We start from the raw sequence: 25,971 nt of genomic DNA on the forward strand, positions 1-25,971 counted from the left end.
GGTTGACATATTGGTATACTCACCTGATTTGGAAACCCACCATAAACATGTCAGATCAGTATTAAAGAAACTGCTAGAAAATGGTCTGTATTGCAAGCTCCTCTGTAGTAACCCCAATAACCAAGATGACCAAAAAAGGGGTTGTAATAAACGTTTAACTCGCAAGTTGTAGTAAACTTGGAATTAATAATAACATTAATAACTAAAAATAATAACTTAAAATAATAACTTAAAAAACGAGTGTAAAGTCAGAGTCCACACTCCTTGCTTTACGGCAATTCAATAATATTTATTAAGAGAGGCTAATTAACCCCTTAACTTCTGGAATAAAAGGGAATCATGACATGTCACACATGTCATCTGTTCTTAAGGGGTTAAACAAATAAACAATACATATACCTTTGAAATAGGCTAGTATATGTTGCTACTAAAACTAATCATTGACTGAATGGAAAGTAGGCTTAATTAACATTGTAAAACAGGCATAGACACATGATACAGTTACCACTCCATTGATCGTCAGCTGAGAGTAAGAGAGAGGGTGTGTATAGTGGGGAGAGGGGAGAGAGAGAGGGAAGGTGAAGAGAGGTAATTCAAAGAGAGACGTAATTCAAAGAGAGAGAAAATGTGCTATTCACAGGGCTTTAAACAGGTTAGCCCCTCCTTCTGCTGGGCACACCTCCCTCAGTCAATCCCTTAGGATGTAACAGAACCAGAGTGCCTCCTGGGGGAATGGGGATTGCACTAGAGGGAATGGAGGAGGAGTTTATCAACAACCCAACTGGTTTTGCCTGGTGAAAGGCCATGTGCTTCACAGAGGACTCCATTATTGCCTAAGGGTAGAATGGTGGCTTGAATCCCTGTATTAGAACACAATAACACTTCATTGGCATACAGTTTGGCTGTTAATCACTTCCCCTACTTATTACAGGGGTTAATCCCCGTGTTTGGAGTTCTGAAGGCCTTGAGGCTTTCAAAACACTTAAAGAAGTGTTTAGGTCAGCTTCTGTATTGCACCACCCTGACCCTTCTCTGCCCTTTATTGTCGAAGTTGATGAGTCAGGTGTTGGTGCAATACTTTCTCAGAGAAAAACCCATAACGATCCTCTTCACCCATGTTGTTTTTTCTCAGAGAAACTGTCTGATGCAGAGAAAAACGTGGTTTGATGTAGGGAATAGGAAATTGATGGTCATAGTTTTGGATTTAAAGAGTGGAGACACTTACTGGAATGTTCCAAACAGCCTATACTGGTGATCACAGACCACAAGAACCTCTCTTGCATAGCCGATGCCAGACATCTGTCTTCTCGCCAGTTTAGGTGGTCCTTATTTCTGCCTCGCTTCCAGTATACCATAACATACAGACCAGGATACCACAACATTAAGGCAGATGCTATATCCAGGCAACACAAACCACTTGAGGTCGACCCCTCCCCTCCTGAACCCATAGTCCCTTCTGCCAACATTATTGCAGCTACACACTTGGTTATCCCTTCCCTCTTTTTAGATAAGGTGAAGAGATATCAAAACCAAGCACCACCCGAAACAGGTTTATTGTTTGTACAGGAAAGAGACCGGAAAAAAGTTGTGACATTGTTTCATAGGTCTAAAACAGCGGGACATCCAGGCATCACAAAAACTTATGATAACATAACAAGACAGTTCTGGTGGCCTTCTGTTAGGAGGGACGTCAAAGAGTACGTTATGGCTTGTCTCTTACACTCTGGACTTGCCTCCATCCCTGCGCATCCCAAATACATTTCACACGTCCCTTCTGAAGCCCCTCCTGTGTAACCGGTATTCAAAGCCTGTTAGGCGCCCTATCCCTGTCCATGCCGACTCTAGCGAGGAGTACGAGGTGAAGTCCCTTCTCGACTCCTACTTCTTGAACGCCCCTCATCTTGTTAGGGCCTTCCATGCTAATTTTCCCTTGAAGGCTTCAACTTCCCGCCCTCCTGGCGGTCATCGGGGTGGGGGGGAGGGTTATGTCAGGCTTACCTCGTCATAGCGAGCGGTGTCATCCGTTGTTTTCACATTGAAGGCCTTTTTACTTCCTACAATTGTGAATGGCCATTTGACACAATTTTAAATCATTTAAACACACAGTTGTGCCATGTATTTGTATACATCTCCCTGTCATATACCAGTTATTCTGGTGTCATTTGTATGTATTTGTGTTTTTATTTGTACCACTTGTCCAGTTCACTGTTGGCTGTTTTTGTTTTCCCTTCATTCCAACTTTTCCTCCCTTCCAACCCTTCTGCACACACTCAGTAGGGTAGTTTAGAATCCAACGTACTGGGGCGTTTAGCAGCCTCCTCGTCTGTGGCTCTCCTTGAGTCTTTCCACTCCATTCTGAGGCCCCCTCGGTCCCGCCGGTTCGTAGCTCTAGGCATGGCTAGCGCTGCTTGCGCATGCGCACATTGCGGCGCCCATATTGTAGTTGGCAATTTTGCAGAGGTTTATTTCCTGGGCATTTTCACTGGTTCTGGGGGCAGGTGTGTACCGTTTGGTCTGCTGAGTAGCTGGGCAGTTCACCAGTGCTCCCCAGGAGCCTTTTTCATATTGTCCCTGTGGTGTGTATAATATTTGGTCAGTTGAAGTACCCCTGCATAGACTGTGCTATTAAGCTGCACTGTAGTTATTCCTATCCTGCACTTTTCCTTCAAGTTTCCTTCTCCTAACTCTCCCTTGATATTTTGTTCTGCCACTTTTATTCCTTTTTGTGTATTTCTGTGCAGAAGAGCTTCATTCCCTCCTTGGATGCTATTATGGCTAGGTCAGTGACTCAAGCCATTTATTCTGCTATGGGGGCCATCTCGGACACTTTGTCCCACTCTGTCAGTCATGCCCTTATGTCTGCCCAACGGACTTCTACCCACATTTCTCCTAAACCCCGGAGAATTTCTCTAACCCCAGAGTTGTAAAGCGGCCAAAAAAATCTCGTCATTTGGATGCCTCCAAAATTGTACAATCGGACAGGAAACATCCTGTCAAAGACCAGGCAAAATCAGTGAGGAGTTGGAAAAGGGCAAAAGCCCTAATGAAATTATCTGAATCTTTGTCGGGACAGGAGGAGGCACCGAGCGAGTCCAATGACGAGGATTGTTATAATTCAGGTTAATTTTTTCCTGACCACGGCTCTTTATCCGTGTCTGGTAATGACCCTAAGGACGGTGTGGATGACTCCACCCTCCTTGACCCTCAGGACAAACCACTTTTTGATCCAGATGCCCTGCACGCAGCTCGATCTGCTCTTCGGAGTCCAGTATGCTTGGTTGAGGTGGGTGCTGCGGTCCTATCCCCACAGGAGAAAAATGGTCCCCATTCAATTGCCTCAAACTATCAAACTGCCAAGCTCATATGGGTTTCAACCAACTGCTCCATTCTTTTACGTATCAGCAGTCCGCTGCATCAACCATCTTGGGGACACAAAGTCCATGGTGTTGGTGGAACTGGCAAAGGACTTCTGGAAATACTGCCTATATCGCAATATCTCGGTTCAGGCGGAATACATCACCGTGATTTCCAACATAGTTGCGCATTGGAATTCTAGATACCTACTGGATGCCAGCGATTGGAGGCTAAATTGTGCCATTTTTTCTCTGACTACAGTTACTCTGGGTCCTTTTGGAGATCAACCTCTTTTCATCACCATCGAACTACCAACTACCATAATTCTGCAGCTGGAAACCAGATCCAGAGGCTTTGGCATAAGATGCTTTTCTTCAGCTGTGGCTGGACACTCGGCATTACACTTTTTCTCCCTGATAGCTCGGACGCTACTACATCTCAGACGTTATCAGATCTCCTTGATCTTCATATTCCCTTTCTGGATGGCTCAGCCATGGTTCCCTAGACTCATGGAAATGTCCTTTGACTACTCAAGATTACTTCCAACCTCACCAGACCTCTTGCTGGACCCCAGCGGGAACTCACACTCCCTTCTATTACAGGGGCACCTCAGGTTACTGGCATAGCTCCTCTCCAGGGACTCTGCTTCGTCCCAAATGTTTCACAGTCAACTCTTGACCTCCTTGCGGGAGCATGGGCTCGAGGAACACGAAAATCCTTCTTCATGCCTGGAATTCATGAAATAGTTGGTGCATGGAACAACACGTGGATCCCATATCTGCACCTATGAGTCATGTTTTGAGGTTCCTTACTGCACTATTTGACCATGGCCTAGCCTATCATGCAATAAATGTACACCGATTGGCTATTTCTGCAGGGCACCATGTATGGAATTGCTTTCCGGCAGGTAAACATCTCTTGGCGTGTCGGCTCCTTCGCGCCAACCTCAACCTAGGTACTCTCCTCATTATCATTACCTTGTCCTCCGACTTTTAAATTTGTTTGATATTTCCTGGTGCTTCCTTTAAGCAAAATCTTGAATGTAAAGTTATTTTAAAAATCCTTACTTGGCTATCAATGACTCCTCAATTTAAGAATTGTATTTAAAGAAAAAATATCAAAATCTTTATTTCCTACTCATTTTATGAAGTCTACCATCCAGTTCCTCTGAAATTAACAGATTTTTCTTTCAGTGCAACATGTAATAATGTTACAAATGGTCACTAGATACTGGTGGAGAACATAAACATTTTTAAACTGGTTCATGGATTGCCGGATAAAACTAACCAGGAAAGGTTAAAGGATTTTAACATGTGTAGCTTGGAGGAAAGACGAGACAGGGGGAATATGATATAAACATTTAAATACATAAAGGGAATCAAAACAGTAAAGAATGAGACTATATTTAAAAGAAGTAAAACTACCACAACAAGAGGACATAGTCTTAGATTAGAGGGGTAAAGTTTTAAAAATAATTTCAGTATTACTTAACAGAAAGGGTAGTGGACACATGACATAGCCTTCCACCTGAAGTGGTAGAGGTTAACATAGTAAGGGAGTTTAAGCATGAGTGGGATAGGCATAAGGCCAGAGACTAATGGAAGTATTTAAAAAAATAAGCAGACTAGATGGGCCAAATGATTTTTATCTGCCATAACATTCTGTGTTTCTATTTCAAGATGTTAACCTATCTTGAATGTTAACCTATGTCCAGTGTGCTGTCTCAAACAATACAAGTCTAGGATTTCTTCAATTCGTGATTAGAGATGTCGCGAACATAAAATTTTCAGTTCGCGAATGGCGAACGTGAACTTCCGCAAATGTTCGCGAACCGGGCGAACCGCCATAGACTTCAATAGGCAGGCGAATCTTAAAACCCACAGGGACTCTTTCTGGCCACAATAGTGATGGAAAAGTTGTTTCAAGGGGACTAACACTGTGGCATGCCGGAGGGGGATCCATGGCAAAACTCCCATGGAAAATTACATAGTTGATGCCGAGTCTGGTTTTAATCCATAAAGGGCATAAATCACCTAACATTCCTAAATTGTTTGGAATAATGTGCTTTAAAACATCAGGTATGATGTTGTATCGATCTGCAGGTGTAAGGGTTACGCCCGCTTCACAGTGACAGACCAAACTCCCCGTTTAACGCACAGCAAACAATCACAAACAGTCCATTTGCACACCTGCAAACTCCCCATTTGCACAAGGTTGGATACCAGCTAGCCATGTCCCGTTCCTTGTCCTCACTGATGTCATTGAAGGTCTCTTCCTCCACCCAGCCACGCACAACACCAAGGGTCCCCGAAAGGTGACAACAAGCCCCCTGGGACGCCTGCTGTGTTTGGTCTTCCACCTCCTCAAAGCCACCTTCCTCCTCTGACTCCTCTTCTTCAGACTCCTCTCTCTGCATTGCCTCTCTCTGCGTTATTATAAGGTGTGTTAAGTAGTACTATTCCTATCAGTTTAATCCCTGTTACGTCCCCTATCAGGGGACGTGTATATGGCATCGATTTTAGGAACCGGGAGATGGAAAAAGATGCTTGGTCGGTCCTCCTACTTCAAATTCGGGGCACTGTGTGTGCAATCTAATGTGCCACCAGATAGGAGTGGTGTGTTAAGTAGTACTATTCTTATCAGTTTAATCCCTGTTACGTCCCCCTCATCAGGCCTTTTTTAGTCGAATGTATCGCCCACTGTCAGTCTTCCATGTTTTAGTGCAAACTAGTCTAACTACTAATATAGTTGAAACATGCTACTTTTATTCATGCCAGACTAACAAACATGCCAGTGCCAATCATAGTTAACCACCTCAGACATAGATAGCCTCACACTGGTTCTCAGTATGTAGATTTATATACTCACGCACTGCTTAATATAACATATTCACTATGACGTAAGCTTAAGCCTGTTTAAAGCGTCACTGTCATGCCGAACTTACCTTTCCCCCAAAAATTCCTCTTCTCTCCCTCTCTCAGGATCTGTTCTTCTTTTCTTCCTATCTGCTCTAGTTTTCTTTAAAACATAAGTAGGGACTATTTCTCCTTTGGAGGTTTCCGACGCAGTGACCAGCGGTGACCAGCGGAGGAGCAAAGTGTGCTTCGTTTCCGGTGGTCACAGCAATTTTCCCATGATCCTTTGCTTTCCTATCTGTTCCCTTGATGTTTCCTGTCACTTAGACAGGACGCAGGCAAAACTGCCGAATTGCGTTCTAACAGTTTCTCCATTCGTGTTAGAACGCAATTCGGGACTTTGTTCGGATCGGAATTTCATTCTAATGAATGAAACTCCGATCCTATTCATTGCTGTGGCTGCATCTTGCAGCAGCTTAGTAGATAACTCCTTAATTCCCACGGTATCAGGGAGCTATCTACTAAAAGGCTGAAAGACCTAAATTGGTCTTTCAGCCACATTTACTAATACTAAGTAAAAATTACTTAGTATTAGTAAATGATCTGCCCCTACTCGCTATACCGCGAGTAGGGGCATGTCTAGTAAGCAGTGAGCAGCCTATGGCCTATGGCTGCTCACTGTAAAAAGAAACAAAAAAACCCTATTACCCTAAAGGATAATGAGGGGGGGCTATTGTCCTCCCCTGGTCCCCACCCCTGAGCTGTGGGTGCCCTAAGTTACAATAAGGGGGGACCTACTGTCCTCCCCCCGGCCCCCACCCCTGAGCTGCGGGTGGGGGCCCTATAAAAGAATAATGGGGGGAACCTACTGTCCTCCCCCTGCCCCCCACCCCTGCGTGGTGGGTGGGGGCCCTAAGTTACAATAAGAGGGGGGGGACCTACTGTCCTCCCCCGGCCCCCACCCCTGAGCGGCGGGTGGGGGCCCTAAATGAAACCCCCCCCATCAAAGGTGACTAGGCAGTCCCCAAGCCCCTTGTAACCCACCTCCCCCACCCAAATAAAAAAGCCCCTACCTACCCCCCCTCACCCTAAAAAATAGTGAGGGGGGAATAAAATTACTACCCTGTAAAGTAAAATTCAACTTACCATTCGACGTCTTCTTTTTTCTAAAATCTTCATTTTTCAGCCCCCAAAAAGGCCAAATAAAAAGCCATCATACCCGTCGAACTTGAAAATAAAATAAAGTTAATTTTCCCACGCTGTGTAAAATGACACAGAGCACTGTGACTGGATGGATTTCAAGCCATCCAATCACAGTGCTCTGTGTCATTTTACACAGTGTGGGAAAGTTCTTTGGAATTTTACCACGCTGTGTAAAATGACACAGAACACTCTGATTGGGTGGCTTGAAATCCATCCAATCACAGTGCTCTGTGTCATTTTACACAGCGTGGAAAAGTTCATTTCCCCACGCTGTGTAAAATGACACAGAGCACTCTGATTGGGTGGCTTGAAATCCATCCAATCACAGCGCTCTGTGTCATTTTACACAGCGTGGGAAAGTTCTTTGGAATTTTACCACGCTGTGTAAAATGACACAGAACACTCTGATTGGGTGGCTTGAAATCCATCCAATCACAGTGCTCTGTGTCATTTTACACAGCGTGGAAAAGTTCATTTCCCCACGCTGTGTAAAATGACACAGAGCACTCTGATTGGATGACTCGAAATCCATCCAATCACAGTGCTCTGTGTCATTTTACACAGTGTGGGAAAGTTCTTTGGAATTTTCCCACGCTGTGTAAAATGACACAGAGCACTCTGATTGGATGGATTTCTGCAGTCACATTGTCTCATTGGGTTAAATGGATTATGACATCGGCTGGCATCGACACGTCAGAGTAAGGGGCACACTCTGTCAGGGGAGCCATGGAGTTTAAAGTTTCTCCAAGGGATGCAGATTAGAAGACCTTCTCTGGGCTGCTGATTGGTCTTATGAATCTACTTTTCGATAATTTTATTTTCATCCAGTATCTCATTTTTCTAAAATGGTCGTTTCTTTGAGCTAGCATAATATGAGCCTCCATGTCCTTTAATAAAATTACCCGATCTTACTAATCTTATGTAAAGTCATGATTTTATTAAGGACACGGAGGTAAGTATTATCCCACCCGATACAGTTATGTTGCACCCTCCCTCATATGTTTTTTATTATGGTTTTATACTATCTTTATGATACTACTGTGTATTCACTTATTGAAAGGTTCTAGTAGGATACTATTCTGTTTACATTTGGATATGTTATTATGCTTAGTAATGTATTATGGACAGGGCCGTCTTTAACGTGGGGCAAACGGGGCAGCTGCCCCGTGCCCTGTCCCTGCTGGGGGGCCCAAGACAGCTGCTCCATTTGCCCTCTGCCCGCAAAGTATGGGGGCTCATCGGGTGGCCCATGCACTAAGGGCCACCCGGTGGGCCCGTGTCAGCAGGGGCCCGGTCGGGCACTGTGGCGCTTTAACAGCGCGACCGGGCCCTTGGTTTTCGGCAGCACTGGGAGGAAGTGACAGCCGCGCGTCACTTGCTACCACAGAAACCGGAGCCGCGCGGAGGAAGGAGCTGTTCAGGAGGGGGCCAGGCCGGGAGAGAGTGAGAGCTTAACTCCCAGCCACCCCAGCCAGCCATCTGGACCCAAGGGAAGCCACCCTCCAGGAAAAGGTAAGTAACTGGAGGGTGGTTATAAAATTTTGCATGTGTATGTGTGTGTGTCAGTGTGTGTGTGTGTCAGTGTGTTAGTATATATGTATGTGTGCATGTCTGTATGTGTGCCAGAATGTCTGTGTGTGTGAGTCTGTCAGTGTCTGTGTGGTTCAGTATGTATGTGTGTTTCAGTATGGCTGTCTGTGAGTATCAAAATGTCTGTATGTGTGTTTGTCTCTCAGTGTCTGTGTGTATGTGTGTTTCAGTATGTCGGTTTGTGAGTGTCAATGTCTGTATGTGTGTGTGTGTCTGTGTGTATGTGTGTTTCAGTATGTCTGTCTGTGTGTATGTGTGACAGAATGTCTATGTGTGAGTCTGTCAGTGTCCGTGTGGTTCTGTATGTCTGCCTGTGAGTGTCAAAATGTCTGTATGTGTGTTTGTCTCTCAGTGTCTGTGTGTATGTGTGTTTCAGTATGGCTGTTTGTGAGTGTCAATGTCAGTATGTGTGTGTGTCTGTGTGTTTCAGTATGTCCATCTGTCTGTGTGTGTATATGTGCCAGAATGTCTGTCAGTGTATCTGTATGTCTGTGCGTGTGAGTCCGTCAGTGTCTGTGTGGTTCAGTATGTCTTTGTGTATATGTGTTTCAGTATGGCTGTCTGTGTCAGTACGTCTGTCAGAATGTGTCTCTGTATCTGTATGTTGTCCGTTTGTCTGTGTATCTGTATGTGTCATTGTTTGTATCTGTATATCTGCATGTGTGTCAGGTTGTGTATCTGTGTGTCTGTATGTGTGTCAGTGTGTGTGTCGGTGTATCTATATGTAGTCAGTGTGTGTACCTTTGTATCTGCATGTATGTCAGTGTTTGTATCTGTGTGTGTGTGTCTGTGTGTGTCAGTGTCTGTGTGTATCTGTATGTTCTTGTGTGTATCTATATGCGGTCAGTGTGTATCTGCATGTGTATCGAGTAGTGTATTTGTGTGTATCTATATGTAGTCAGGGGGGCCCAAGTAAATGTTTGCCCAGGGTCCAATGAAAATTAAAGACGGCCCTGATTATGGATGTATTTTGATGTCCAGAAATATATTTTTCCAGTTTGTTTCTCTGTTCCTTTCAGCCTCCTAACCGGATTTGGCACTGTTTTGCATTAGTTCCTTTTGTGTTCTAACAGAGGATCTCATCTTCCACTGAGTTCTGGGTCATCCGCCCACGGAGTTGCTCTTTCTTCTTCACATTTGCATTGAGATGTTCATCAACATCATAAAGAAAGAGTGGCTTAGGGTCGCATGGGAGTTTATAGTGCAAGGATCATTCTTATTTAATGTCTTATTATGCTATTAACCCTTTAAGGATGCATGTTTTATTTTTTCTATGAATAGTACAGTATCCTTTCTTTGCTGATGAGCAATAAAGCAAGAGATTAAGCGTACTACTCGCCTCTGTGTCCTTAATAAAATCATGACTTTACGTTATAAAATTTGTTAAATCTGGTAATTACTGTAGCAACTACAAAATCACAAAGTTCCTATTAACTGAAGAAGTGCAATACGTTTCTGTCCTATATGGCACTGAAATGCACTTTTCTTGCACCTCAATAACACGGCAGTGGCCTTACTCCATCCTTTAACTCACTGGCTATAGATGTCAAGTCTCCTGAGTCTTTTATTTCTGCAAAAATACCGTAGCCCTGGAGATGTCCAGTCACTTGGGTCCCTAGAATTGTGCCCAACACCACAGCCCCGGAGATTCTCTGTTTCCTGGAGCACAGGAAATAAATGTGGTCATAACCTATCCATGGTAGTTAGAGGTCACTAGCCACCATCTCAAAATATGTTCCTACTTACAGTTATAACAATAATAGTAGTAAGGAGGGCAAACATCTAAAAAAAAAGAAACCTTGATATAGCATAGGTAAAAAAAAAGTTGAATGGATATGACAATAATTACACATTTAAAGAAGTTAATAAGAAGTAAATAAAACAACAGCAGTTGAAACACTTAGATCAAACGCCAACAATACAAATAAAGAATGTAATATAGAAACTAACCTTTGCATTGCCCACTTCAAATAGTATTTATATTATGTAAAATTAAGTCCACAAAAAGATATTCAGATTCAGAGTAAAACATCAACAGTTCTGAAAAGTATAGAATCCTAAGGGTATGCTTTTTCAATGTAAAATCATTTCATAGCATTATACTCAAATTTATTAAGCTTAAGTTAAAACTCCATGGCTGGGACAGCTCACTTTACATTGATTGGATAAGTGAATCCACAGTAGGATTTTCCCTCTATCCTCTTTTACCCCTTTTTGAAGTTTTATTTTCACTCTTCCTCTCTTTGTTTTCAACATTTTCATTTTTGAAACACAAAGTATGTTCAAATATATGTACTAATGCTTCTGTGGTTTATCTGTTTGCACACTCAATTCTTTTACAGATGTATTTATTTATTAAACTCTTTAAATAGAGAATTTACAAAAAAAAGTAAACAAAAACAACCCCCTCCCCACAAAAAAAAATATAGGAATAAGTAAAAATAATAATAAAAGTCTTGGGATACAACCGTTGTGACATTTAATCAGAGACTGTGCGGGAGTCAATTAAACTGAAGGCTGTATGTATATATTTTTTAATCCTGAAATTATGCAATAAAGAATTTGATTTTAATTAACATCTTTGGGAAGATGAATTACTGAATAATGCTATTGTTGGCATATTATATCAGTATCGGTCAGCAAATATTTTGAGAATAAATGAAATAAAGAAGGCTTGATTGAAATATTTTATTGGATTTTTCAAGATATGGTCACAATATTCTTGCTGTACATCCACTTTTTGATAGAGATCAAAAAGTTACCTATTGAGGTGTTGTGGAAAAATAATCACTTGGCTATTCTGCCATGTCATTAATGGTAGATGGCCAAATGAATGAAGTAAAGCAAGAGTAGATACTAGGTGTAACATGTACATACATGTAACGTGCTTCTCTAAGATTAAAGAAAACCTAGTCCTGAGTTTAACCTTAATGCTGAAAAAAATCAATCAAGCCATGTCAAGGATGCATAATATTGCAACATATATTAAGAGAAAACAATATAATTGAGAGGTTATAAAGACATTCATAATCCATAGGACCAGATTAATTCCTTATTGGCATTATTATTTGTTTATTTGATGATTGATTTTAAAATTTAAGTATCAGCCTTTGCCCTCGCTATCCCACTCTTTCTGTATATAAATATGTATAACACTAATAAATTATACCATTGACTCTTTTAATAATGTTATTTCTTTCTTTAGGTTTTGTTTGGAGCCACCATGTTTTTGTGATGAAGACAACATTTTTATAATTGTTAAAAAAGCAAAAAAATAAGAATCTACGGAGTTCTTCATTGGACGACAACAGCAACTGGGAGGTGACAAAAGCACCAATACCAAACAACTACAACAGATTCATCCATCCATTCATCAAAAAGAAAATATATTTGCTACTTTCATAATTTATCATAGTTCTGGACTATCATGTATCATCTGTTGATGGTGTTATTCAGTGTAACTTTAGATGCACTCAGTGTGCACTCGTCACTCAATTTTGGAGCTGTACAGGGCCAATGGCAAACTAACCAAACACAGTCTTTGCCAATGCTGCTTGCCCACATCAAGCGCCCACAGGCTCAGAATGCCTCTTCAGGAAAAAGCCAGGCTGCACCCGACATGTGCTATGGATACTATGATGTGATGGGGCAGTATGATGCCAGTTTTAACTGTACCACAGGTACATATCGATACTGTTGTGGCACATGCCACTATCGCTTCTGTTGTGAGCATCATCACAAGCGCTTGGACCAGGACAGCTGCACAAACTATAACAGCCCATTTTGGGCACGTGTCACCCAGCCTACCACTACCAGTGCTAACAGCAAGTTGAACAATAACGGACATGCAGATCAAACCAATAGCACCGTCTATGTCATCTGTGGTGTCATTAGTTTCACCCTAGCCGTGGGCATCGGAGTTAAAATTGCCTTCAACAAGGCCTCACGGCGCCCACGGGGGAGAGAGATTAATGTGCCCAGGTGAGCTAAGAAGGCTAAAGCCTAGAAATTTAATTTACTCTGACACAGCAGGTGTAAGATTTATATTACATTAAATTAGTGATAAAATACCTTGCTGCTTTGAGAGCATAACAAATGCATTACTGATTAAAGTCCAAAACATTCACAGGTACTTTTATCAACCATTAAACCTTGATTAGTCTCCCAAGTAGCCATTCCAAATGGAATTTGCTTGCTCACTCCATGTTCAACAAAATTATTATTCAGACTAAAAATGTCATGCATTCATTTTATAGTATCAAGGCAAACTAGTACACAAAAACCATGACAACTAAAATTATATCGCTCGTCTTCACATACATTTCTAAACAAAACAGAATTACCTATTCATGCACAATCCACCACATTTTACCACAATTTGACAAAAATAAAACTATAGTATACAATATTGGTATTGGTAGAGAAAATATTTCCCATATGCTATATCAAAATACAATTAGTTCACACTGCGGTAGAAAATATTATTTCACAGAATGGTAATTTTTGCATAAAAAAGACGCTTAAAGTAGCTCTGTCAAGCAAAAACAAAAATTTAGTATTTCATCAGGATAAAATCTTTATGAAATGCTCATAAAGACTGTGTTGAAATTTCACTGAAAATCCACTTTTCCACGTTCACTATAAAAAATGTATCATAAGACAAATTACAGACTACTTTGACTTATGATAAATCCCTAACCTGACAAAACTGGACAAAAGGTGGAGCTTGATCACGTGGAAAAGTACAGCACAGATATGAGCTTCTTGAAGATGAATAGACATGAGATAAAGTTCAATGATGGCAATGTCAGCGGGGGACAACATCAGTTAAGTATAACTTAGCTTTTCTGCACCCACAGGCCACAACACCCCAAGCAGTGATGTCACCGTCAGTGGTCTTTTCAGTTTTTGTGTAATGTATAAATTTAGCAGTATGCTAAATATATGCACAACCTAGAATGCCAGCTATTATCAGCATACCACATGCAATAAATTAACAAAATGTAAGTATTTGCTCCAAACTTCTGTCTTATATTTATCTGAATTACGCAACATCAGTGATTGGTATAATAAATGGTAAGTTAACATGTTTCATATTTGCTTATATGTATGAAAATATATAATAGGAAGTCCTTGCACTCAGGCTATGAGTATAAATGTGTACACTTGCCGGGTGCTTAGCCTGGGACTTTAATATCCAAAAAAGGTAGTGATGGCAGCACTCACGGTCTTCAGTAAAATTCTTCTTTATTAGGCAAGGTTAAAACATAGGATCAACGTTTCAGTCCCACATGGGACTTTCATCAGGATCAAACATGTTTTAACCTTGCCTAATAAAGAAGAATTTTACTAAAGACCGTGAGTGCTGCCATTACTACCTTTTTATATATATCCTCTCTAACCTTACCGTTGCTGGTCTGACGAGTCACCCCTCCCACCACTCCCTCTATTCATAGCATCCTCTAAGGTGGGCCCACTTTTATTACAGGCCTACTGCTTTGTCGGTTCCGGCACTCCAAAACCGAATGGTGTGAACTTATTTTTGTTATGGTTATAATACGCTAGGTTTCTGTTTTACGGCTATATTGCCCGACTATATATATATATATATATATATATATATATATATATGTGTGTGTGTGTGTGTGTGTGTGTGTGTGTGTGTGTGTTTTTTTAATTTTACAAATGCAGTTTTAGCAAATGTATTAAGCAAAATGTCCATTACAGAAAAAAACAAGCACTTTATGTTGAATATTTAGTGTCATGACTTTCCAAACTTTAATTACGTTATTCTTAGTTCATTATAATAGTTATACCAAATCAAACTAGATGCTGCTGAACAGACAAAGTAATACAAACAGAAGATGACAAAATATGAAAAATAAAAAAAAACTTTGAATGTAAAGGGATGCCCCAGGTTATGGTAGCATTGTTTGTAAATGCTATATAGAGCTGCTGCTTTAAACAAAACAAACAACAACAAAAAAAACCATAATATAACTTAATGTGTCTTCTTGGCAACAAACCCCAGGAGCAACATCTGTGGTGATGCCCAAAGAAATCAGTAAATGGCTTCATGCCTGGGGAAAAACTGCCAAATAATGCAATTACCAACAGTTGATTTAGTGTGTCCTACCCTTTAATCCTCATGCTGCAAATGGCTTGTAAGAGTGAGGAGGATCAACGTTCCTTTCTCTGTTAAAAGTGGCCTGGGGTTGTCAACTATGCAATCATGGCACACGCAGTTCAAGGAAGTGCAATGGGATGTTTATCAACAATTCTTTTCTAGATGTAGACTGGGCATTTTATATAAATGCCCATATCTCTGCAACCATATGTACTAGAGAACCCAATTAGCTCTTGTTTAAAAGAATATAATGCATTCTTTAGACATGGTGTACCCAATATTAAAATAAACAAAGCTAAATATTTGTGTTAGTTACAATAATGCCCTACTACAAACTTGTGCTCTCAGAAATCTGGGCTCATTAGACACCAGTACCATATTGATGACAAGATTCAGGGCCAGATTAAGAGCCCAGTGGGCCTGGTGCTGACAATTATGATGGGGCCTAATTACAGAATCTTATCAACCAGAAACACTAAAATGGTCATACCTCTCAAGCGTCATGTATCTGATGGAGTTGGTGTTGGAGGTAAACTCAAAGGATGCAGCTATAAGAAAACACATACTCTACGCTAATCTCTTTATCTAATTTATGCTTTCATCTTTCAAGTAAATCCATACCCCCTAACAGCAGTGTCCAGTGAAGCAGGAAGTCAATGGGCGGGGTAAAAGGGTGGGCCACTGACACGAATCACGTGACCAGAACTGCCAAAAGGGGCAAACATGCCCAAAAAGGGGGCATGTCTGTCCAAAGAAATTGGAAGGGCAGCCTGGCATCAGTGTCCCTATGTATCACAGTGTCAGTGTCCCCATGTCGCCCAGTCCCCTAGTCTCCCAGTGTCTGTGTCACCATTTCTCTCAGTGTCCCCATGTCTCAGTGTGTCCCATGTCACTAGGATACTAGGGGACTCTGAGAGACATGGGGACACAGTGAGACCTGGGGACCCTGAGACACTTGGGGACACTGGGAGACATGGGGGCACTGAGACATTTGGGGACACTGGGAGAGATGGGGCACTTGTGGATACAGACATGGAGACACTGGGAGAAATGTGGACACTGAGACATTTGGGGACACTGGGTGAAATGGGGTCACAGACATGGGGACACTGAGACACTAGAGACACTGGCTGGGAGACATGGGGACACTGAGGCACTGACTGGGAGACATGTGGACACTGGGAGACATGGGGACACTGAGAGACTAGGGGACAATGAGACACTAGGGACACTGGCTGGGAGACATGTGGACACTGGGAGACATGGAGACACTGTGTTCCTAGTGTCTCCGTGTCTCCCTATCTCTCACAGCGTCCCCATGTGTCTCAGCATCCTGTTTCCCAGGGTCCCCAAGTGTCTCAGTGTCCCCACGTCCCCTAGTGTCCCCATGTGTCCACTAGTGTCTCAGTGTCCCAATGTATCCCTGCTGCCTTTCCCCCCATCCTTCACATACCTGAGCAGTAGTCTGTTTCTGCAGGCTGGGAGCTGCTGTCTGGACTCTCTGGCGGTGTAGCTGCTCCCCCGCAGATCAGTGAGTAGAGAGAGGCAGGGAGATGCTGTAACTTCCTATCCCTGCCTCTCTCCATACACAGTGGCCCCTAATGACCCATGCTGGGCGTGCAGAGTAATCTCCGTTTATACTGAGAAAAATATTTGCATTTGTATTGCCGGTATTACTGCAAAACCATCACGGCCAGGCAGCCTCAAGTACCGGCTGTGCCTTAAAATACCAGTCAGGTGGCAAACCAAAGAGTAGTGTGTGTAAAAAAAAAAAAAAAAAAAAAGATTTTTTTTTTTTAAATGGGCCTATTCCATGTGCTTGGGCCTGGAGCTGCAGCTCCATCAGCTCCTATGTTAATCCGGCCCTGACAAGATTAGAATACTGTCAAAACACTTATTTTAATATTTGTTTTAAATAAGGGTTTTGGGTCTCAAGTGAATTCTGAGGTTAATTTATATAATTTTAATCAAAAGAGCTCCAGTTCAAAATACATATTTATTTTCAACGGGGTTAGAATTTCACTTTCGTTCTGAATTTCGCAGTACAGTCCTGATTAGGAGCTTGTGTTCCACCAGACCAAGTTTGTTTCAAGGCTCCTGTGGAGTGTACTCAATCCCCTTTTTAGCCTATTTCTTGGCATGCCATATCACCTCCTAGATTTTTATTTCCAAATTTTGGGACATACGATTAGCAAAGTAAAGTCAATTAAAGGAAAACAAATTTTCTGGGCACTATAGCTTCCCTCTGTGTGAAAATTAGGTGGGGCAGTTTTGGACTCATGATAGCCCCTACAAATGTTCACCAGATCCTCTTACTAACATATGAAAGGTCAAAAAATGCCCAGTCCCCTGTAATCTTATATATATATATCTTATATATTAATACTATCATCAAATCTCTTGGCTCAAATACCTTTAAAGGAATACTATTGTATGCCCCCCTAGCCTCCACTTAAATATAGTAACATCTTACTTTTATTCTAACTTGCTGCTGCTAGCTCTGCCCCTGTTCTGTCTGCTTGGCTGACATCATTAGAAGTGTTGAGGAGGCAAAACAGTGGCAAAGCCAGGACGAGTCAAACAAAGCCCTGGTCAATCAGCATCTTCTCTTAGAGATGTATTTAATCAATGCATCTCTATGAGTAACTTTCAATGTCTCAATGCAGAGAGTAGAAACACTGAATATCAGTGCTGCACACTGTGCAACACTACCTCAGGAAGCACCTCTAGTAGCCATCTGAGGAGTGGCCAGTGGAGGTATCCCTAGGCTGTAATTTAAAAACTGTATTTTCTTTAAAAAGACAGTGTTTACTGCAAAAAGCCAAAAGAAATACAATAATCTGTAGTTGTTCTGGTCACTATAGTGTCCCTTTAAACTGGCACAACAGAGGCAAGGCCACCATGAGGCAGCCTGGCCATTCAGGCCCCATATGTAGTGGCAGAACAGCTGCCGGTGCAGCTACACCGGGGCCTGCATGCTGATGGGGTCCATTGGGTAGCCCATGCACACAGTCCGCGCTGTGGCCGTGTAATAGGGCGACAGAGCCCTTTTAAAAATGACAGCTGCAACTAGTGCTGGGAGAAAAAAATTAACTGCAACTAGTGCGCTCACTTCACACGGAAGGGAGCAGATACAGATCAGAGGCCGTGAAGAGGGAGAGCTACACCGGCTCCCATCAGCCCTAGCTACCCTTCTGCAACGAAAAGATAAAAAACAGGAGGGTGGCTGAAAAATGAGCTGCATGTGTGTGTATCATTGTTTATATATGTATGTGTGTCCATGTCAGTATGTATATGTGTGCATCAATATGTATGTGTGTGTGTGTGTGTGTGTGTCAGTATGTATGTGTGTATGTATTTATGTATGTGTGCCAGTATGTATGTGTGTGTGTCAGTATGTATGCGTGTATGTCAGTATGTATGTGTGTGTATATGTATGTAAGTATGTGTGTGTCAGCATGTATATGTCTGTATGTATCTGTGTGTCAGTATGCATATGTATGTGTGTGTCAGTATGTATGTGTGTCCCACCCGGTGCTCCGGGGTCATACCAGCAATCCCACAACGACAAAGCAGCAAGAAATTCTCCAGGAACTCAAGGTGTTAAAGCCACAGGCAGTTTTAATAGAACAAAAGAAGCAAAACTGCCTGCGGCTTTAACACCTTGAGTGCCTGGAGAATTTCTTGTGCTGCTTAGTATGTATGTGTATGTCAGTATGTATGTGTGTGTCGGTGTTTGTGTGTGTGTCAGTATGTATGTGTGTGTGTATGTGTGTGTGTCTATATGTTAGTCTGTATGTATGTATGTGTGTGTGTCTGTATGCATGTATGTCAGAATGTATGTGTCTATATGTATGTATCTCAGTATGTATGTATGCGTGTGTCTGTATCATACAGACATAAACATACATTCTGACATACATACAGACTGTATGTATGTCAGTATGTATGTGTGTTTGTATGTCAGTATGTATGTATGTATGTGTGTGTCTATATGTCCTTATGCATGTGTGTCTCTCTGTCTGTATGTTAGGATGTGTCTGTGTGTCAGTATGAATGTCTGTGTGTGTCTATGTGTGTGCATGTCTGTTTCAGTATGTGTGTCAGAATGTCTCTGTGTGCATCTTTGTATGTGTATCTTTTGTATCTGTGTCTGTGTGTGTATTCTGTGTCAATGCTTGAGTGTCTGTGTGGGTATATATGCATGTGTTTATCTCTGTGTCAGTGTGTATCTGTGAATTTGCATGTGTGTCAGTGTATGTGTATCAGTGTGTGTGGAAGTGTATACACAACACAAATTCACACATGCATTCATACACCAAAATTCACACACATATTCCATACAAAAACAAGCTTACATTCAAACACAAATTCTGTGTGTGTGTATATATATGTAATATATAATAATATATGTACATATATATAAGAAAAAATTAAAACTTTTGCACTCCTACCTCCAGCCAAAGTGATACCGGGTGCCCAGCCACACTGTTATATAAAATGTAATATATTTCAATTTCTGAATGCTCATTTAGTGTCTTTTTCTCTGGTGCCATATCTTCCCTATAGAAAAGTGTAACATCTTCATAGGCTTCAAAGACTAGCATTAAGAGAATGCTCTCTACTGTGTCTTCTCCTTTTACAGAAAGCAACATTCCAAAAAATAAAAAATAAAAGGTCCTTCTTGATACTTTACATATAGAACATTTACACTTGTATTCTGTAAAAATGTTATGTTATTATCACCATTTCAGAGCCCTTGTGGATATTCTAAGACACCAGTCAGTTCAAGGGAGCCACGGGGAAAGAAATAATAGCACAACTCTAAATTCAGGAACACATGATAATGGGCCATCACGTCCACCAAAAAACACTTACAACCCAGTGAAATCTTCAAAAAGCAACCATGGTGAGTAAGCTAAGATGATAAAAAAAACATTATTGCTACTAACATGCATGCTAATTAGAACTGGTGCCAATATATTATAACTTGCTTGAAAACGTATAATCCAAAAATCTTTCAATCTGAAAATATGTGTTACTTATTATACGCATATAAGTACTAATGTATAGTATATTTTCAGAACTCAAACACTTCCCAATTTAAAAGTGCCTGGTTTTTCCCCGTAGTTTGCTCCTGTGAGTGGGTAGAGTCAGGCAGGGTCTCTTTAGTGATTTGGTTCTGGGAGGTTCGGGAGAAGGAGGGGGGGAGGGGGAACAGAACTTGGGGAAAACTAAAACAAAATATTTACAAAGCCTCCACTTGGGAGGTATGGTACCCATCTTTGGTACCATGGGGGTGCAAACTTTCAGTCTCCTTGTGGTGACTACGGGTCTTGTGGTGTCGTGTTAACTTGATGGGGCGGTGTGGGATGTCATTTTTCGGTAGGGATCATTACTAGTTTCTAGCTGGTTTAGGAGCTGTTTGCGCGTGCTGTGTGGGAGGTGAACCTGCTGTAGGTGTGTAGTTTGCAGACCATAGCAGGACATATCCTTTCATGTAACTTATAATTTGTGTTCCCCTATACCATTCATTAGAGTGCTTGCCATGCCGGGGTTGTCTCACATAGTGGCCTTTAGGTGGACCTGTTATCTCAGGCTTGTTACTTGTTTACCACTCGTTGTGCTGTGTGATATAGGGTCTGTCATGCCAGTAGTGAATTTCAGTATTCTCTGTGCATCTTATAGTCCCCTCGAGGGAGACGTACAGGCTTCTGTTGTTAATAGCTGGCTATACCTAGAAGGTCAAGATTTTATCAGGATCTGATATATGTTGTCTAGGGAGCGGACTCGCTAGTCTATGTGTTGGTGAGGAAGTATTTGAGATTGGGTAACCCCTTGTCTAATGCATGTGGGATGTGCACTTAACTCCTATGATGGATGTCTCCCTCCCGTGGTGGTGTTGCAACGTAGTGAGCCAAGGGGAGGTGGTTGCCGTAATGGTTATTGTATGGCTTATAAAGTGTCCCCGAGGGTTGAATGTGCATTCATGTTAAGGGCTCGACTCCAAGTTAGGTGTTTAGACTGGGTTCCCTAAAGCGTATTTACAGACCTATTACCATACAACATAGTTCCATACATAGAATGCATATATGTGCAGTTATGAACTTAAACCTTGTAAACGGCAGTTTTCCGGTTTATACGTCATTGCAAGGGCATTGTATGTTTAAATTTTGATATTCTCTTTGCACCTTGCATATATAAGTCATATAGTTGCAATCTCCCTTATCCCCTTCTCGAAGGCGTGAATACTAATGTATCATACTTAGTACTGATAGGTATAAAGATTCTGGCTGGTCTGGGTGGCGTGTAGGGCCATTGTAGGAGGAGGGATAGGCGCTATGCGACTCTTGGTTTCCCCAAAAGTGTGGGGGCCTAGCTTCTTCAGCTCGTCGTTAGTATGCTAAGTCGGGGACTTAGGCAGGTTGACCTTTTAAGGACAATTGTATCGTACTGTACAACAGCATAGTTGTAAAGGGGGGAGTTAACATGGCTGTATACCATTGTCCATTCCTATTTGGTGCATGTGTCTCTTCCCACGTAGTTTTGTCCCCTAGAACTATGTGACCCAAGTTTACTTCCCACGTTTTGAGAAAGCGGTGGTATAGGGTGGTGGGTATTTGGTGGCAAGCAGCAGTCATTTCAGTTGCTGTCACTGTCACGTCAGGTTGTTTTTTGTTTTGTCAGGTTTGTCTTTGGTATCTGGGGGGGAGAGAGTATCCTTGAGGTGTCCCCTCAGGGGTTTATTACCTCCGGGCGTGATCATGCCTGCTTAGGTTCTTGCTAGTGTAGTGTACTAGGTGAAGGTTGTATGCCATGAGCAATATAACCATTAAGCTACGTAAAACATAACTTAAGAGATATAGCACTTAAAAAAACAAATAGAAAATTATGAGGAATTAAAATAAAAGAAAATGTGGGCAAAGTCAGTCTATCATGTGCGCATAGCAGGGTGTGTGTGCACAAGTATACTTGCAGTCCTTAACGGGCTTCTCTCCTCCAGTGGCAGGCGGTTTGTTGGTGATGAGTTGGCCTCTGAGATTTTGTCTGCAAGCCACCAGGAGTGCAGCTTGCAAAGTCCCTCATCTGGTGATGAAATGACTTGTGTTGTGCCATCTTTAGTTACCAGCATTTTGGTAGGGAATCCCCAGCGGAATCTCAGTCCATGCACTCTCAGCTGGGCTACAACCTGGGAGAAGTCCTTTCTCCTGTGTAAGGTGAAGGCCGAGAGGTCCGCAAACAGCTTGACGCCGGGATAATCTGCAAGGTTTCCCCTTGTTCCAGCTTGCTCGAAGAACATGCTCTTTGATGTGGTAATAGTGGGCACGTAGCAATACATCTCTTGGAGCAGTGTCTAGGAGGAATCTTGGATGTGGTAGCCGGTGTATTCTATCGATGAGTAACATGTCTGCCGGTAAGATTTCCGGCGGTAAGGTAAGATTGTTTCGGGTATGCCCCATAGGCGCAAATTATTCCTACGGGCTCTGTCTTCTAGGTCTGTTAATTTGACCTCTCCAAATGTTCTACATGTGTGGCCAGGTCATTGTGTGCAAAGGCAAAAGTCTCTATCTTAGTCTCCACATGGGAGGTGCGCTTACCGAGTTCCTGGACATCCTTCCTCAAGGAGTCCATCGAGTGTTGCCATGATGTAATTAGTTTTTGCGATAAAGCATCTAGTGCCATTTGAAGGTGGCTTTTTGTGAGCCTGTTTGGGTCTGGCTCAGTCTCCCCGAGAGCGGGAAAGTCGAGGCCATCGGAGCCAGTGCCTGCCATCTTGTGTGAAGGCCCGATTTTTTTCGTATTCAGATTGGGATTTACTCCCAAAGAAATAATTTTTTTCCGCCTTTGCTGGCGTTCTTTTTGTTCTTCTGTTTCACCATAGTGCTTTTAGGTTTGCTAGGGTTGTCCCAGTCTGTCGGATTGTAGTAGATTGTCGACCCTGTTTGCCGGAGCTAGGGATCAAGCGTTCATTACTCTCGGCTGTTAGCCACGCCCCCCCCCATACTTCCCATTTTATTCTTTAAAAAAAATCACTACAGAATAAAATATTTTGTACATAATTTAATCAAAAATGTCATAATCTCCTTACCTTCCTGTGACAAACTCACTTTTTATCCTGTTCTCAAGACATTTACCTCCTAGTTAGTGTTATAAGTTTCCGCAAACACAAGTACATTATCCCAGTTAAGCAGCTACAATCTACCGAACACCACCACCCCCTGGCTCATTAACTACAAAAACCCGCAATCTTAAGGTGAACTATTTGACATTTAATTTCTGAACTCCTGAACCATAATAAAACATTCTCCTTGTACCCTTCATCAAGTCTTGGCTGATGTTTGGGTATACCAGAGCTATAATCACTGCTTTACTTTGGGACTCGGGAGAATTACAACGCATATACTCAGTCAGAGTATAGGGGATCTGTTACAAGTGGCAGGACAAGTGGCAGGATTTGTCTCCCGAATGGATGTCCCGAACCGAAAGATACAGTGAATGGCCCAACAGTATGAACTCATCAAGTGAACCACACTGAAAAATTTACTGGAAACTCGAGGGAGAGTGGCCAGCAACAAGCCGAAAGACACACTAATCGTCGAACTCATAGAGAGCAACCGAACCAGTAACACCGCAATGGACAGTGCTGAGGAGACTGATTTTCAAAGGGATGTAAAATGGAGGCTCAGCATCGTGGGGCACAATCCATCGCAGGACATCATAGTGCAGATCATGGCTCAAGCAACAGAGGCACAGAAAGCTTGTGAGTTCAGAGCAGGGTCGCTACAGGGAGATACAGCGTCCCTACAAGGATCTATGAATGGATAGCCATGGAAAATGAGCTTCCCCTATCATCCCCAGATAAACGGACTCTGTGAGCGGTATAATGGCACCCACAAACAGATGCTACGAACCTTCACAGATTCCTGTCAAAACTGGGAAAAGTTTCTCCCCCATGTATTGTTCGCCTACAGGGAGTCCACCAGAATTTCCTCCTTTGAACAATAGTATGGGCAGAGAGTTCGAGGCCCCTGGACCTTGTCCGAGAACATTGGGAGGGAGACATGGGAGAGGCAGGTATCCCTATGCCCTGGAGCTGCGGGACCGGCTGGAGGCTCTAACTGAGTCAGTTCGAGAGAACTTGCGGGTGGCCATATTCCCCTTGTTGAACTATCCCAATTTATGTCCAGGTAATTAGAATCTCCAATAATTAATGTGTTACCCAGATGGGCAGCTTTCCCAGTTTGCTCTAACAGTTGTTCTTCCTTGTTAATATTAACATTAGATGGTTCATAACATATCCCACCCAATAAGATGTCCCTTCTTTTGCCCCAAGCAGATATCTACCCATAAAGCTTCCAAATTTTTCTCATCACACTCAAAAGCTTAATATTTGACCTTAGCTCATGGTTGACATAAAAAAGCATACCCTACCACTACATAAAGCCCATCTCCTTTCTGTCTTATTTCAATGTCTTATCTAAATTTTGTCGATTTCTAGATTGCAATGCCCTTCCCCCATACCACTAGTTTAAAATCTCCTCCAACCTTTTAGCTATTCTATCCCCCAGCACAGCAGACTCTCTTCCGTTTATGTGCAATCCATCATGGCTATAAAGGTTGTACCCAAGCGCAAAATTAGCCCAGTCCCAAAAACCTCCTTCCTGCACCGAGACTTAAGCCACGCATTGACCTCTCTAATGTCCCGCTGCCTTTCTACTTTCTGAAAATACTACCTTAGGGTTCCTTTTCTTTAGCTTACTTCCTAGATCCCTGAACTCACTCACTTTGAACTCACCTTCCATTTTCCTCTGACATTGTCATTGGTACCAATATGGACCATCTATCCACTCTGTCCGCATCATGCTAGACCTGGAGAAAGCAAAGGACCACCCAGGAGAAAGCAAACTGTCCTGTTGAGACAATCAGAGAAGCAGATTAAACAAAAACACAAAATATGGTATAAAACTATATACCAATTAGTGGAGCGCTTATAAATAAATAAGTGATTAAAAAACACAACTTGTGCAGGGGTTGACTTACCCCATAAATATTGTATAATAACAAACCTGAAGGTACATATGAAAAGAAAAAGAACAAAGAAAAAAATATATAGCGTAGATGGTCTTGAGAATAGTAGCTAAATAACTAGAACCACTCACATGTTATGGAGCCTATATAATATTGGCTCCGTAAAATGGACCTCTTTGCTTTTAGGGCAGCAACACACCACTCACTCTATGATGTTTCCTCCAAAAGAAATACAAAAAAAGAGAGAACTACAAAAAAAGAGAGAAGCAACCAATGTGGGATATTGTACAAATTCAGATAAATCTCCTGTTGGTAAGTACTACACTCACCATTTTCAGAGCCTTCAATGCCTGGCTCTGAGGGTAATTAGCAGAGTGCCACTTTTCTGGGGATGGCACTTCCCCAGTGAAGACTTTTTAAAGGCTTCAATGACTTGATTGGAATAGCGTATAAAAATAAAATGAAAATTTATTGATAACAAATAAAAACATGTAGTATATATTGTAAAGATAAAAGTAAAAATGGAATTAAAGTCCAATATAAAGTCAATTACCCTATCTACTCTCTTAATAATAGAGTACCATACCACCACAACCTTTCTAGCTTTCCTTACACTCTCAATCCCACCCGTACTAGAGTTGCTGTTCCCACGGCTGTTAGAAGGAACAGCTTCCTGCAGTACAGCTACTCCTGAGTTGATGCTCCCAACATCTTCACTCAAACGGGCAAATCTGTTAAATATGTGCTTGATGTATTACTATGGGCTCTATAACCTTACACCCTGCACATTACAGGGGTAATTTTCAAGTAAAT

At 42.0% G+C, this 25,971-nt stretch overlaps 1 protein-coding gene across 2 annotated transcripts in view; it reads left to right on the plus strand.

The window, feature by feature from the left end:
* The window catches only part of SHISA7 (shisa family member 7), a 318,580-nt gene that overhangs the window by 125,174 nt on the left and 167,435 nt on the right, over nucleotides 1–25,971 (plus strand). For both annotated transcript variants that reach the window (XM_063436001.1, XM_063436002.1), the window contains exons 2-3: nucleotides 12,208–12,983; nucleotides 19,884–20,038. In XM_063436001.1, the coding sequence (XP_063292071.1) occupies nucleotides 12,430–12,983; nucleotides 19,884–20,038 (709 nt within the window). In that variant the 5' untranslated portion in view covers nucleotides 12,208–12,429. The remainder of the gene's footprint in view (nucleotides 1–12,207; nucleotides 12,984–19,883; nucleotides 20,039–25,971) is intronic.

The sequence above is a fragment of the Pelobates fuscus genome, chromosome 11 (assembly GCF_036172605.1).
Source record: "Pelobates fuscus isolate aPelFus1 chromosome 11, aPelFus1.pri, whole genome shotgun sequence".
Taxonomy (NCBI): domain Eukaryota; kingdom Metazoa; phylum Chordata; class Amphibia; order Anura; family Pelobatidae; genus Pelobates; species Pelobates fuscus.